This window comes from Falco naumanni, chromosome 14 (assembly GCF_017639655.2).
Source record: "Falco naumanni isolate bFalNau1 chromosome 14, bFalNau1.pat, whole genome shotgun sequence".
NCBI classification, from domain to species: Eukaryota; Metazoa; Chordata; class Aves; order Falconiformes; family Falconidae; genus Falco; species Falco naumanni.
The window spans coordinates 13,089,767-13,104,637 of record NC_054067.1 but is presented as its reverse complement, the minus strand read 5'-3'; the positions used below and the strand labels follow the sequence as shown (position 1 = coordinate 13,104,637).

The 14,871-nt window shown below is 62.7% G+C and overlaps 2 protein-coding genes across 3 annotated transcripts; both read right to left on the bottom strand.

Moving 5' to 3' along the window:
* Window positions 1-7,855, bottom strand: LOC121097588 (sestrin-3-like). 2 transcript variants are annotated; one of them, XM_040614714.1, is made up of 9 exons: window positions 7,660-7,855; window positions 4,403-4,606; window positions 4,010-4,192; window positions 3,650-3,886; window positions 3,454-3,565; window positions 3,077-3,195; window positions 2,469-2,659; window positions 2,025-2,169; window positions 1-1,460 (listed from the first exon to the last, which is right to left on the bottom strand). In XM_040614714.1, exons 1-9 carry the CDS (start codon window positions 7,723-7,725, stop codon window positions 1,371-1,373), a joined length of 1,347 nt encoding a protein of 448 aa, XP_040470648.1. In that variant the 5' UTR covers window positions 7,726-7,855; the 3' UTR covers window positions 1-1,370. The 2 variants fall into 2 exon arrangements, with proteins under 2 accessions (XP_040470648.1, XP_040470649.1); XM_040614715.1 differs by having other exon boundaries at window positions 3,092-3,195.
* Window positions 7,856-9,777: 1,922 nt separating this feature from the next.
* Window positions 9,778-14,775, bottom strand: IL2RG (interleukin 2 receptor subunit gamma). The gene is made up of 8 exons (XM_040614760.1): window positions 14,608-14,775; window positions 12,634-12,724; window positions 12,209-12,393; window positions 11,910-12,052; window positions 11,638-11,800; window positions 11,087-11,195; window positions 10,931-11,015; window positions 9,778-10,827 (listed from the first exon to the last, which is right to left on the bottom strand). Exons 1-8 carry the CDS (start codon window positions 14,693-14,695, stop codon window positions 10,624-10,626), a joined length of 1,068 nt encoding a protein of 355 aa, XP_040470694.1. The 5' UTR covers window positions 14,696-14,775; the 3' UTR covers window positions 9,778-10,623.
* Window positions 14,776-14,871: the final 96 nt, after the last annotated feature.

The window sequence follows — 14,871 nt, the reverse complement described above, 5'->3', positions numbered from 1 at the left end:
TCCATGTCAAACGTAATATATTTATAGCAAAAATAGGCTTTTTCTGTAGCTTCCATACACAAGGTTTTCTCCCTGTACATTTACGCAGTAAACAGGTCGACTGAAGCAGCGTGCACTGGGCTGACTCAACAGCTGCTCTTGCTTCAGGCTCCCACTTATCACAGGTGGCCTCATTCCCCTTTTGTGGCTGCTCTGGATCCTGTACTGGATCCCTCGTACCTCCCCAGCCAGGGGCTGCGGCATGGGCTGGGAGCAGCCCTAGGATGGGTGGACCAGTGGTGCATGCTCCTGCCCACCGGGCAGAGGGCAAGGCTGGTGCGTGGGCTGTCCCTGTTCAGAATGGGGACAGCCCAGGGAGTCCCCCCAGCCCAAGATCAAGAGGCTTCCTGTAGCTCACCTGCACGGACCACAGGCTCCTCCACCATGCTGTTAAGCAGCAAGTGACCGGACACAGGACCTTAGCCCTCTCGTGGTGGCAAGAAGATAAGATACAAGCCACCTTAACTCAGGAAGCCTCCCTTGTTCCTCCTGCCCCTTGTTTATGGGAGGCAGAGGAGAGGCTTCGGGGCAAGCTCCCTGAGGACTGCCCAAAGCCACCTGCGGAAACCTCCAGAGCCTGAACGCTGCCAGAGACCTCCTCGCCCTGCTGTCAGAGAAGGCAGAGCACTAGGGCACCCTGCCAGCAAGAACTTCACAGTTTGGAGTTCACCTGGGTCATCTCTTGTCCAGCCCAGAGGGGTTTGGCACATAGATCTAAAAGGGCAGGACGTGTAGGCAGCCAAGTGCATCCCCTCCTCGTCCCAGGCTGGGGAAGGGCCCTCGCTGGCAGCCCACCCCCCTCCCTGCCTGGCCACGCAACTCAGGACATTGCAACGCACCCGCAAGCTGCCCGCAGGATGCATCACCCCAGCGAGGCCAGGCACCGCGGGGCGGCTGGCGAGCAGGGCAGCTGGCGCAGCCAGGGAAGGAAGCCAGCTCTCCCCTCTGCCCTCCCCGCAGCGGCCGAGACCCCGGCAGCACCCGGGTGAGGAGCTTCTGCTCGGGGGGGGGAGCATCCCTCTAAACTGGCCCTGGTCCCCTCCCACCTCCCTCTCCCTCCGCATCTTTGGCAGTCCTCCTTGGACATGTTCAAGTCTCCAGCATCACACCGACATCTCAGCAGCACGGACTTGCCTCACAGTTTGGTAATTGCACGTAACGGGGCCACTCAGCGAGCCCCACAAGGCGGGGGGAGGGGGGAAAAAGGAACAAGACAGTCAAGTAAACTAAATTGAGTAATCCCTCGCTGTCCATCCCAGCATGACAGGTCACACACAAGTCCAGGGAGAGAGGCTGCTGCCCGGCCCTGCCGCAACACAGCTCCCCACCGTTTAGGAGATCATGTACTGGGTGATGGCTTGCAATGCATACAGCAGCTCTGCCTGCATTCGGGCTTCCAGGATGAGCAGGTTCACGTGGACCTAAGGGAGAAGTAAGAGAGGTTCAGGCAGCTGCAGTGTGCTGTGGACAGCAGTGCAAGCAAGTGCTCACCCAGGCTAGCGAGTCTTTTAGCATGGGACAAAAGATCACCAATGTTTCCAGCGCAGGGCAGCTGCCCTTTCTCCCTGCTCCCAGTCCTGCGGGCTGTGGCTGCCTCCCACAGCCACGTGCTGGGGAGTCCCCAGCGCGCTTGGCACCAGCACGCTGGGCTGGCACCACACAGTCCCTGCCACCCACAGCAGCTTCTCCTGAGAGTTACAGCTGGACCCAGAGCTCACCTGGAGGCACTCACCGATGAGGTAACGGCCTTGGAGATCCCAGCACTGCCAGTGGCCCCTGTGCTCATCACACTGCAGGCAGCCCGCCCCATGCCACACTAAGCCCAGCTCCTTACAAACAGCCAGTTTCCATTCCCCGCCCCCAGCCTTGGACTGGTTTGGTGGCTCAAAGGTTTCCTATGCACCCCCTGAAGCACCCCAGCCTGTAGCTCCTGCCCATTCCCAGCCCCACTGCAGCCTGTCAGGGCCAGGGGCCAGCTGTCCCACCTTTTCACTGTGCTTGAACTGCTTCCAGAACCTGTCAAACATTTCTGGGTTTGTCTTCTCTGGGTAGCAGGTTACAGTTTTAATGTAAACTTTGAGCATTCGCTCCAGGAGCTGATTCACTTCTGCGTAGTCGTAGTCATCGTACCTGCGGGGACAACAAGGACGAGTCACCGGCAGCATCTTGCCTGTAGTCTGCCCAGGACATGGCGCAGGGGCAGGGGTACACCTGGCCGTGGCCACCAGGCACCAAAGTGCCGTCCCCAAAGCACCCTGCCCTGGCCAGAGAAGCCGAGTACCTCTTCCCTGCCTGGCCCAACATCCAGGCAGGCATTTCACCTCTGTCTCTTTTCCAAGCCCATCTACAAGACAGCCCGAGTGCCCTACCCTCCTCCCACCTGGGTCAGCTCAGTTTTCTCCTCTGGACCATGAGGATGGTTTCCCTACCTAATGCCAAACATGCAGTGGATGTAGTTCCAGATGCCCCGCTTGAAGACGGAGGGTTCACAGCCCTGCCTCTTGGCCATGGCGCTGCTTTGCAGACCATCCACCATCCGAAACTTCTCATCCAAGAGATGCCCGATGTCAGAGTAGAGCCGGTTGACCAGCGAGAAGCCATGGTCTTCCCAGGAGTAATCCTGTTGGCACAGCAAGAGGCTTTCGCAACTGCAAAAAGGAGCCCAGGGCATGTTCCTAGGAAGAAGGTCTGAGACCTCAGGACACAGCAGAACTCGCTCTAGGGGTGGCTCTGCCACAAACCACAACATCCCTCACCAGGCAGCTTCTGAGCGATTTTAACCCTTGCCTCCATGAGGGCAATGTGAAGAAATTAGCAGCCCCTGGGGACAGAAGTCACCAGTCGCTTCCCTCTCCCCAGCCCTAGTGGGGCAGCTCCCCTCTCTCAGAGCTTCGCTTCGCTGCTCAGGCATTTTGCAAAAGCAGCTGCGCCACATCCCAGCTGCACGGGCACCCCCACAACCGTCCACTCCCCACCAGGAGCAGAGAGGAGAGGTGGCAGCCCGGGCTGCTGCCTGCCGAGAGAGCAGGAACCTCACCTGGACTCTGAATACCTGCGTCTGATCCTCGTCGCGCCGAGCAAAGTCCTGGTATCCAAAGTCAGGGTCCTGCATGTAGCATGCAAGGTTGGTGGCACCGGTGACTTCCCCGTCGGTATCTGCGAGAGGGGAGAGCCCCACAGATGGGTCAGAGTGATGCTCAGCTGCCCTGTTCCCAGCCGCAGCAAGCACCCAAAGCTGGGCCTTGCTGTGTGTCTTTGGGAAGTGCCACTGCCTTCTTCCCCCGTGCCAGCATCCCAGGAGCCCCTCTCCGAACGATACATCATGGAAAATGTAAGTATCGACATGGGGGAGCAACCCAGGGATGCCATATGAACTCCCACCTTGCACACCCACCTCCGCTCCTTGCCCCTCACCTTCCTCTCGGTCCTGCTGCAGCATCCTCGTCTCCTCCCTCCCCTCGGTCTCCACATGGATCCGCTGCATGCGTTCCCGGAGGGAATCCAGCTCCATGCAGGAGTCCAGGGACTGCACAGACACAGGCTCAGGGGTGAGCGCAGTGGTCCCAGCTGTGTCCCACATCCCCCTGTGGACCCACCCTCAGGGGCTCACCCGCTTGCGGTTGATGCGCAGCAGCTCCTGGCTGTAGCCATTGCCCGCGGTGGTGTCACAGAAGCACTGGTTCCCGGGTGACAAGGGCTTCATTGAGCCTCGGCCCCCTGGCCCTTCATCCTGCTCGCAGCCACAGCCGAAGACAAAGCTGGCAAGTGCATGGCAATGTGCCAGGAGGACAACGGCGTGCACAAGCTCTGCCAGTGACCAGCTCCACTCGCTGATTTTCAGCAGCTTCTGCAGGACATGGACAGACCAGTGATGCAATGCAAGCAGGTGGGCAGGGTGCTGGCAACCCCTGGGGATGCTGCTGTCCTCAGCACCACCCTGGTCTCTGGCTGGTAGCCCCCTCCCCAATACCTCAATGTGCTCCTTGGTGATGAGCCATGGCCGGTGTGCCAGGATCTTGTTGATCTCATTGAGGTTGCGGAGTTTGGGGGGGATGAAGTCGAGGCCGCGCAGCCACTGGGGATCGCCCCCTGCCCGCAGGAACTGCAGCACGTGCAGGTTCACCAGGTACCGGCACTGGTGCCGGGCAGCTGCCTGCAAAAGCAGCACGTCAGCATCCCCTGCACTGGTGACACAGGTGTCCTGGGACCCCACACCCACCTCTCGCCCAACCTCCAGGACATCAGGGGTTTGGCCCCTGCAGAGAAGCCCGCAGCACAGGCTGGATGCTGGGGCGAGAGCAGGGAGCCCCATGGGGCTGAGCAGAGCTCCCCATTCCCTCCAGCAGCTCCCAGTGGGGCTCACCATGATGGCAATGTAGTGCCGGCAGTCGAAGGGCAGCGGGCCGTCCATGTGCATCAGGTAGTGCTGAGTCTTGAGGAAGCTGTCGAGGTACTGCGGGTGGTAACCCATCTGCTGGGTCACTGCCTCCAGCCGCCCCCGGCTCGCCAGCACCTTCACAAAGAGGAACTGAGGGCGCTCGGGGTCACTGCCAGACATCTTCACTACCTGTGGGGAACACGCTTTGCTTAGCTCTCCCCAGAGCAGCCCCTGCTGCAGCATCCCACCGCAGCCAAGCCCAGGCTTTGCAAAGGGCTGGAATCCCTTCTCCTGGTTTGGTGCTCCCAGAGGGACACCACCAGGTCAGAAGCCACCACAGAGGGCTCGGGCTGGGGAGCTGGGCAGAGCTCAGAGCTCAGCAGGGTCACTGCTAGTGGGAGGACAGGCTACAAGAAACACAGGTTGGTCTCTGCCTCGGAGAGGGCACTGCCTGGTGGGCAGAAGCGAAGGGCAAACTAGGAGGGATGCTTCCTTGCAGCCTTAGGGGCAAATGCAAGGCTGGAGCAGGAGAAACATGACAGACAAAAGACCTCCCCAGAATGGACCAACCCATCAGCCTCAATGCCAGGCCCCTGCACCACCAGCACCCAGCCCACCCATCTAGCAGTGGGACAGGGGGAGAGCCGTCGAGCCAACTGAGCTGATGCTGGGCTCCTGCTGCAGCAGGCCATGGGACAAGCAATGTCCTGCCACCTGCCACACATTTGGGAGCACATGGAGGGGCGCAGAAGTCTCCCCACGTGCTGCTCAAGGAGACAGTGTGGGAGCAGGTTCCACAGCACACGGGTGCGTGGCACAGCTGACACTGAGTGCGCCCACCAGTGAAAACACCGACAGGCAACGCAGCAAGGGGTGTCCATACACCTCCAGCAGTGCCCGCCCCAGCCCTGCACTGGGGCCCCAGTCAAGCACAGCCCCAAGCCATGCCACCCCAGTCTCTCCTAAGAGGGTGGTCGGAGCTGAGGGCAGGGATGTACAAAAGGTGCCCAGGCAGCTGCTGAGCCCCAGCGGCCCCGTTGCCACACCTCATACCCAACAGCGGGTCTGCACCTGCAGCCCACCTGCACCAAGGCTTGGGCGCAGCTGGTGCTAACCCTTATCACACAGAAAGTCTCGGCTCCTGCGCAGGAGCCCAGGCAGTGCCCTCAGATGCAGAGGGTGCACATCCCATCCTGAGCTCTAACCAAAATCTCCCCTGGGAGCAACTGGCCACACTGACACCGCTGTCGTCTTCCTCCCACCTGTTTCTCTGGTGCAGTTACCCGAAGGCTGGTGACTGGGGCACAGTGACCACAGTGGCACAACAGCAAACCCGGAACACATCTGCAAACCAGCCCCTGCTCCACCATGACCCTGGGTTGTCACCACTTGCCAGGACACACACACAGCCCTCGGAGCCCTGACCAGGAGCCCTGATGCCCTGTGCCTTGCCAGCAGCTATCTCACTAATCAGAGCCACATCAGGCCTTGACTTCTACAGCAACTCAGTGTGCTGCCATAAAGCAACCCAGAAGGTCGGAGCAGCACCGGCAAGGATGGCAAAGCCACGGGGACAGAGCAGAGCACGCCAGGGTGAGAGGGACAGAGAGGGGCCTGAGCTGTGAAGCAGCACGGAGCAGTTGCACCCACAGAGGCAGCAGAGGAAGCAGCTCAGGCTATTTTCTACTGTCCTGCACTTCTGAAAAACACACCATCAGTCAGGGTCAAGAGATTTACTTGATGCCATTTGGAGCTTCCTCTTCACTTTTGGTCAAAGTAGTCCAAAAAAGACCCCGAAGCCCAAATTAAAGTGGGGAGGGATGAAGAACACCAGCTTCTCTGTCCCACAGGAGAAGGTGCAAAGCAGAAGTGACCTGCAAAAGTACCCCCAAAGTCCCTGTGCTCAGGGAATGAGCTGCCCCGAGGACACCCACAGGGCTACAGCCACTGGTCTTCCCCTTCTGGTGGGCAGAGGTGGAGGAGCCGGGGGCCCTTCGGCTCCCCCGGGTGAAGGTAGTTCCCAGCGAGGAGCTGTGTGACTAGCCCATGGCTCAGCCTCTGGGGCCACCAGCTCTCCTTGTTCTGCTTGTCCAGGTGATGATGGAGCAAGCAACCAGGCAGACATGGCTTGGGAGGATGAAAGGAAGGTCCCCGGTCCCCCGGCTAAGCTCTCCTGCCTGCTGCCCACGGCACCAGCTCAGCCCAGGGTCTCTCCTGCTGGCACCACCAGCCGCATCTCCCCGAGCCTTGCTTCCCCAGCCTCTTGCATCGCCCCCAGCGTTACCTTCCTCACCCACCCTAGCCATAACCCTCCTCCTCCTCCTCCTCCCCTATGCCCACTTGCAGCCCTGGGTGGTGGGAGCATCACCCCCTCCTACAGCCTCTCTCCTGGGGAGCGGGGGGGGGGCTTTCGTGTGTTCAAGCCCCCTGAACCCCAAAAGGTACCCCGAACCCATACCCACCGCCAGCCTCACCCCCTCCCTTGCCGGGCAGGTGCTGCCGGGGGAACGATGCCCGGCGCTGCCCGGGCAGCCAATCGCCGGGCAGCAGTTTGCATGTAAAGCAGGCAGGAGGCTGGGGGAGCCCAGCCGGTCCTGCACCCTGCGACCGGGAACAAGCCCGGGCAGCGCCGGGAGCCGCGGGAGAGGGGCTGGGAGACCCCGCCTCGCCCCGCGACCGGCCGGGCAAGACTCTGCAGTGTGAGCCCCGCCAGCCCCCGGGGCTCCAACCCCCCCCGAGGCGAGACCGCGGCTCCGCCGGTACCGGTGACTCCGCCGGTGATGCTCGCCGGGGCCGCGGCCGCGCACTTCTGGCCCGATCCCCCGCCCCGTTTCTCGAGGGGACAGGGGAAGTACTAGTGCCCGCGGCAGGAGTCCCTACAGCGGTACCGGGCCCGGTGCCGGCAGCCGGTAACCGGGGCCCCATTGTGCGGGCGGCGGCGGCGGCAGCGCCCCCGGTGCGCGGCGCGGGCAATGCAGGCGGAGAGAGAAAAACAAGTTTGATTGGCAGTGATGGAGGCACGGCGCCTCCCGCATCCCGCACAAAGGGAACGGGGACGGCGCCGCTGCACCGGCACCAGTGCCGGTACCGGGACGCCGGCCACCGCATCGGGAGAGCGCGGCCCTGCGCACCGCCGGCGGGAATGCCCCCGCCTGCTATTGTCGCAGCCGGCCCGGTGGCGGCGAGCAGGGCCGGACCCGGTGCTCCGGTACGGGCTCCGGTGGCGGCGGGGCGGGTCCTACCTGCCCCGGCAGCCGCTGGCACCGGCTTCCTCGAGGGTGCTCCACGCTCTGAGGACACACGATCATGGTGAGCCCGCGCCGTGCCGTGCAACGCCGTGCCGTGCAGTGCCGGTGACCGGCGCCGGTCCTGCCCGCCCCGTCCTGCCCGCCGGCAGCGCTGAGCCGGGCACCGCGGCAGCCCGAGCTGCGGGGGGGCGTGCCCGCGGCTCCGCCTCCGCCAATCACTGCTGCGAGGGGGCGTGGCCTCATTTAACACGCCCCAGCCTGCCGCGAAGGGGCGGGAGCCCAGCGCACCACGTGGCCGGGGGTGAAAAGTTACCCGTCCGTCAAGCTGAGGCCCCGCCCACCTGGGGCAGGGGGCGGGCCCGAACCTGCCCGCCACGGGGTGGCGCTGTGGGTCCGGGGGCGGCTGGCTGTCCCCTTGTCGCCGTCCTCGTCCCCTCCCGTGGCTGTCGCCCCTCAGCCGGGCCCTACCTGGCCCCATCGATGGCCCCAGCCCTTACAGAGCCTCAGCACCGCCTGCGCCACCGGCCCAGCACTGGCCGTGCTCTGGAGGGTGAAGCCACCTTGTGCCGGGTCCCCTCTGTCCCCACTCTGCCTGAGCCTCGCCCTGACACCTTCCTCGGCACCGCGAGGCAGCATGCTGGGGGCTGCGGTGGGAGGCTGAGGGGCTGCGGGGACAACAAGGCACAAGGATGTGGTCACGGGGATGGTGGGATGGAGCTTGGGGGGTGAAGGACAGGGCAGCAGGCCGTGAGGCTGAAGGCGTGTGGGGATGGCAGGCAGTGGGACAGCGAAGTGGGTCATAAGGGTCCTGGCACCTGGCACAGAAGGGCAGGGGGTGTGGGGATGGCAGACATGGGGATGGGGCAGCTCCTGCCGTGAGCCATGGGGCTGTGAGATGCTGGATGCTGCAGGGGTGGGAAGGTCCCCTGGGCAGGGCAGGCCTGTGGCTGACGGTGTCCCCCTGTCCCCAGGGCAGAGGTGGCCTTGGTGAAGGTGGGCAAGGCAATGCTGGCCAACCTTGGGGGCCACCAGCAGCCCCTTACCACCGCCCCTTGGCCTTGCACCATGCAGGGCGTTGTCTCCCTGTCAGGCACCCCACTCCTCTGACACCTCTGGGCACCTCTGCCTCCTGAACAAGCACTGGCCCTGCAGCAGCTGCAGGGCCTGGGCCACCAGAGGTGGGGCCACAAACTCCGTGGCAGTCCCTGGCCCCAGTGCCAGGCCCCCACACCTGTGCCCGCCCACCCAGCTGCTCCACATCCCTGTCCCCTTGCCCACCTGTCAGCACTGGGCCAGGGTGCTCCAGCAGGGGTGTGAAGGACCAGCACAGTGTGCCCCTCCTCACTCCTGCCCCACCACTCCATGCACTGGCAGGACTCCCAGGGGCTGGGGGCTCCACTTGCCTGAGCACCTACCAGGCACCCCAAACGCCACCCTGCACACACAGTAGGTGGCACATGCCCGGAGGAACCCACTAGCCTTCTTACCCAGGCTGCTCACCTGGAACAGCACCTCGGGTGTGGGGATGATGACATCTGGAAAAGCCAGGGAGCAGGGGTGCGGGCTGCCAGCATGGCAAGCTGAGGACTCCCCACCTCACCACTGCGTCCATGTCACAGGGAGCCTGTGTGGCATCCCACTGGAGATGGGACAAAGCACCAGTGCTGCTGCCAAGGCTGGGTGGGGGGGAGCTGCAGCCCTGCAGCCAGGGCTCACTGGTGTCAAGTACCCCCACCATCCTTCTCGGGTAGGAGAGCAGCCACAGGATGGTGCAGTTGGTGTTGGCCAGGAAGTTCTGGTCATCTGCAGAGAGCGGTGGTGGCTGAGAGCAGCAGCTGGCCCTGGCAGCGGCCGCACAGCCCAGAAGCTGAGCCCACTGCCTGGTGAGGCCATGGTGTGTCTCCCCCGTGCCCAGGCAGCACGCACCCGGATGGCCAGGAGGGGACTCAGCCCCATCCTTGAAGTAGCTGAACATGCTGCTGCTGTGAGCCCAGGACCATGGGGGTGGGATGGTGGGGCTGGACCCAGCCTCACAGCTTTTGCGAGGTCAGAGGTGGGTGGGGGCTCTGCTGGTGGTACCCCTAGACCCTGCAAGAAAAGCCTGGCCAAGCCCCCAGTGCAGCAGAGTTTTATTGCAGCAGCAAACCTGAAGCACAGGCGAAGGACAGGCGAGGCCTCGGCGTTTGACAGGGGCTCACCTGGTGCCCTGGGGCAGCAGCCCTCAAGGCCAGGGGTGACATGGTGGCTTGGCCCCTCTGGCCCTTCGTGCTCCTCAGCCCTGGCATCCCCATCAGTTATCCAGTGGCTCCTGCCTGCTTGGCCACAGCTGCCCCCTCGCCTGCCCCCTCCCTGGGGTACATCCCTGGGTGTGCTTGCAGGCACTTCGGAGCAGGGAGGGTGGCTCGGCAAGCCCCCAGCAGGTCCAGGACACTCAGTGTGGCGGCCCACAGGAGAGCAGTGTGGGAGCCCATCAGCCCTCCCCTCTGCTTCACCGCAGCAACCCCGTGAGGGATCCTGCATGCAGGAGGGCTCATGGTGAGATGTCACTCTGCTCTCCTGGACAACCCCAAGGACAGGGCAGGTGCTGGCACACTGTGCAGTGCACCCAATGCATCACACAGAGCACCCAGTGCAAAAAATAGTGCACCCAGGGGACTACCCACTGCCCCCGATGCACTGCCTCCTGCACCCATTGCGCTGCCCTGAGCACGGAGTGCAGTGGGCAGTGCACCCAGCACACTGCGCTCACCTAGCGCCCTGCAAGTGCACCCAGCACCCTGCAGTGCAGTACAGCTGCTGTGTCATGGGGGTCCAAGTGTGGCCGTGGCAGGGAGCAGGGCTGGGGGTCCCAGGCATTTGGTGGAGACAGGGTGGGAGCAAGAAGCGAGGCATGTGGGGTGGTGAGGTTTCAGGCAGCGGTGGTGCAGAGCATGTGGGGTGCAGGGGTGCAGGAGTGCATCACACTCCCATGTAGCTGTTCTTGTAGGGGCTATGCTCATGGGGGGTGGCCACAGCCCCTGGCGTCACTGGTGGTGGGTGTTTGCTGCTTTCCCAGAGGGGCTCGTAGCTCTCCTTGGGGGGCAGCTCACTCACATAGCAGATGTTCTCGCTGTAGTTGGGCTTGAAGCTCTCCAAGATGTCTTTGGGGACTCCAGCCCATTCCTCCAGAGAGCAAAGCAGGGTGAGAGGAGCCACCACCCAGCCCAGTCCCAACCCTGCAGGGCCGGGGGTGAGCCCAGGGCAGGGCTGCCCACAGCCGCCTTACCTGGAAGTTGCCATTGTGGGTGATGAAGAGCTCATCGAAGTTCTTACTAGGATTGGGGATTCGGGGCATGAGGATGACCCACACCCTGCGCATAAGAGACATGTCAGAGGGGAAAGGCCCCAGTGCTGCTGCCCCACACCAGCCCCCCATGCTCACCTTTCCATGCGCACCAGTAGGATGACAAGGACCAACAAGATCAGGCAGGAGGCAATGGGGATCAAAACCGTATGGATCCAGGACCAGTGTAGCTGGTCCTCCGCCATGCCTGGAAAGAGCCGGGGTGACATGGACCCCTGACCAGTGCACCATGCCAGTGGCCCTTTGTGGGTGGCCATGGGAGCTCGGCATCATCCATGGCAGGGCTCAGCTGGGACTGGAGGATGGAGAAGGGGCCTGTCCTCAAGCCATGTCACTTTGTCACCACAACTGGCTGGTGACCCTGTCCTGGACCAGCCCCGCCAGAGCAGCTCTCCAGAGCTAAGAAACACTGGCAAAAGCCAGCAGGTCCTGCTGGCAGTGCGTGTTTGCCTTGCAGAAGTGCAAAGGACACAAGGGCCGCTGCCATTGCCTGTGCCCCAGGCACCTGGATGGGTCTCCCCCCTACAGCCGCTGCCTTGGGCCAGTTTTCTGCTTGCTGGCCACCCCTTGCCTGCTGAGCCCCACCATGCCCCAGCCTGTCCCATCCCACCACAGCCCACAGGACCTACCCTTGCTGGTGGAGTTGCTGCCCCAGACCACGGGGATGCTCCACTCACTCCAGAGCTTGGTGTTGCCGCAGTAACTGTTGATCTTGCTACGCACATAGAAGGTGTAGTACTTCTCGTAGTCCACACTGGGGAAGGAGAAGATGTCTCCTTTCACCCGGTGCTCCTGCAGAGAGACATGGGCCATGTGATGAGGGCCAGCACTGCCATGGAGGCTGGCGCACAGCTTGTCCCTGGACACAACCACTGGGGTGCTGCATCCAGGGGACTCTCACCGTCCAGCTGGTGTCCTTGTTGCTCTTGTACTTGACAGCGTGCTCCAGGCACTGGGCTTTGGGGTACAGGGAGGTCCAGCTCAGCTGCAGCTGGTTGCTGCTCATGTTGCGGATTGTCAGGTTGACAGGTGCCTCTGGTTTCACTGCAAGGCACAGGTGATGCCCAGTGAGTGCTGTCCCCCGTGCCCTGGTGGCCCTGCTGCCACCTGGGGTGTGATGGAGCAGCCCTAGGGACTGACAGCCCTGCTCCTGCCCCACAGCAGCTCCACAGAGAATGGGTGCCCTGCACCACTCCATACCCAGGTCCTGCAGGTCCATGCGCTCACTTCGGATCTCCAGGGTCCTGCCGCCAAGGCTAGCATTGACAAGGACACGGAAAGGCTGGAACTGGATGATCTCACTCTGGTTGAAGTAGCAGCCAACATTGATGTCCTGGTCCTGCAGGTAGCGCTTGCACTCTACCACAGGGGACCTGTTCTCGTACCTGTGCAGCAGCAGGTTACTGGGGCTCTCCAAGACCCCGCACACCCCAAACCTGCCCCAGGAGCCCTCTCCCCAGAACATCCCTTCCTGCTTGCCCCAGAGACAGAGCCTCCCCCATGCTGAGCTCAGGGAAGAGGAGCAGGCCGATGCTGAGACCAGCAATGCTGGCAAGAGCCTCCCGTGCAGGGACCCACTGCTGGACACCCTGCTGTGGGACTGGCTGTAGGGAAGAGGCACCTACCAGTAGTAGAGGGAGTAGTTGGCCATTAGCGTCTCTCTGCTCCCCCACTTGCAGGTCATGTAGTCCTCATTGAAGAGGACACACTCCACTCCTGCAAGAGACAGACACAGGCATTGTGGTGGTAGGCAGCTGCACCAGGGCCCACGGATGGGCTACACGACACGTGCCAGGAGTCCCTGCACACCCCTGTCAGCTTTCCTTCATGTGAGCCAAACAAGCCCAGCTCTTCCTGGTGGAGCTGCAATGCAGCCTGCCTGCAATGCCAGTCTCCCTCCGCCCCGTTCACACACGCTGTGTCAGTGATGCCTGGGCTGCTGGCAGCCCCACATCTTCCTCCAAAGGACTGCCAGCCAAGCAGCTGTCTGTCCTGCACCCATGCCATTAGCTCCTCTTACTCCAGATGTGCTGTTTTGCCCTGGTTCCTCCATGTGATCCCCTTAGTCACCCTGTGGCTTCTGTTTGCAGCTCATGGCATTGTGGGACAGGACAGAAACCCCTCCCTGCCAACCCATTTTGCTTATCCCATAAGAAAACTGGGGATTTTCCAGGATTTTTGCCTGATAGACATCCTGGCTAAATTCATCTTGCTGTTACCCTTCTGGGTGCTTGCAGGTGCCCATGTGTCCCTGTGGCTGGGTGATGGGTGCTATGCTGGGCTGTGCTTCCCACTGCAGAGCTCCTCCACCACAGGGCCAGGGGCTGAGCCCAGAGGGTTGATCTCTGCAGGAAACACTGCCAAGCCCCTGGAGGCTGAGCAGCTGCTCCAGGTACCCATGCTGGCTCCTCTTCCCCCTCCTTCCGCTGTGCTGTGCCAACCCTGATCCTGCCCACACAGTCAGAGGCCACATCCTGGGCTGGCTGGGGGCTGCAGGACCACCGGGGTGGTGCTGGTCCCTGCATCAGTTATCACATGGCTGTGGGCATGGCTCGCTGTGGGACAAACATCTCCGATGGACCAAGATGCCACACAGAGCCCTGGCAAGTGCCAAACCAGCTGCTGGCAGATAACAGCTGCCCTGGAGGCTCCCAGAAAATGGAACTTTTCCCCCTAAAAATCAGACAATGGGACACCTGGTCCCTTCTGAAGTCTAAATGCATCAGCTAGTGCTGCAGAGGCAGGAAAAAGCCAGAGCCAGGCTTTCCTGGCTTGTAATGTAACAAGATGGAGTGAGCAGGTGCTGTGCTTGAACTGTTTCTGCATGCGAAAATGGAGAGCACCTTCCCAGCAGCCCAGGAAGCCCAGGGATACAGAAGGGCTGCATTTCCATGGAAAGCTGGTATTTTACTGACAGCCAACCAAGAAGTGGATCTTTTCTTGGAAAACAACGGCTGGGGTGAGGGTGCTGGGTGGAAAGAGTATCCGCTGTGCCCTGTCCCATCCCCTGCTTGCGCACGGCACTGCTGACGTGACTGGGATGGAAAGTACAGCTGGTGCAGCTCTGATGCGCAGGGCTGATAGGATCTGTGCATCGCATCCTGCTGCTGCCCCCCGCCCTGGCCCGCCAGGGGGGACACCCGTGGCCAGGGTCCCTCCTGGCAGCACCACCTGCTAGGCTGGCAGCCTCAGGGCCAGCAGAGCTGTGGGGCTGGGAGCTGTGGGGCCAGTACAGCCATCAGGCCAGGAGCCATCGGGCCAGGAGAGCTGCAGGGCTGATAGCCATGGGGGTGGTGGTGCCAGTGATGCTCTAGCGCCGGGGTGGGAGTAGGGGCACCCAACGGGGTTTCCTGACACAGCCCAGCTCTCCCAGAAGCCCCACTGCAAGGGGCCATGTAGTTGCTGGGGGTCCTGGGGTCCACTGGGGGGTCACGGGGTCTCCGGTGCATGCCCCAGTGGCTCGCCGGCCCACTACACCTCCACGCCACGTCCTGTCCTCCTCACCCGCCACCACTGTGGAGCGACATCCCCCCCGGCCTCACCAGCCACAGGGCACTGTGGGCCTCTTGCCCTCCCCCAGGGCCCACGTGCCTCCTTACCTGGGGGGCTGTGGGCAGCAGCAAGGTAGGGCCCCAGCCTGCAGAGGAGGAGGAGGATGGGCACGACGAAGGTGCCGGGACCTGCCATGGCGGGGTGAGCCGTGGGACGCGTGCAAACAGCCTTAGCGCGCAGCCCACTGCGCACGGCTGCCGGCTTCCGCACCCACGCCGCTTCCTGCCCCACAGCACCCGCCACCGAGGGACCCACCTACGGCTGCGCCCAGCGAGGTCCCACGGCCCACCCCAGCAGGGCCCCACAGCTCG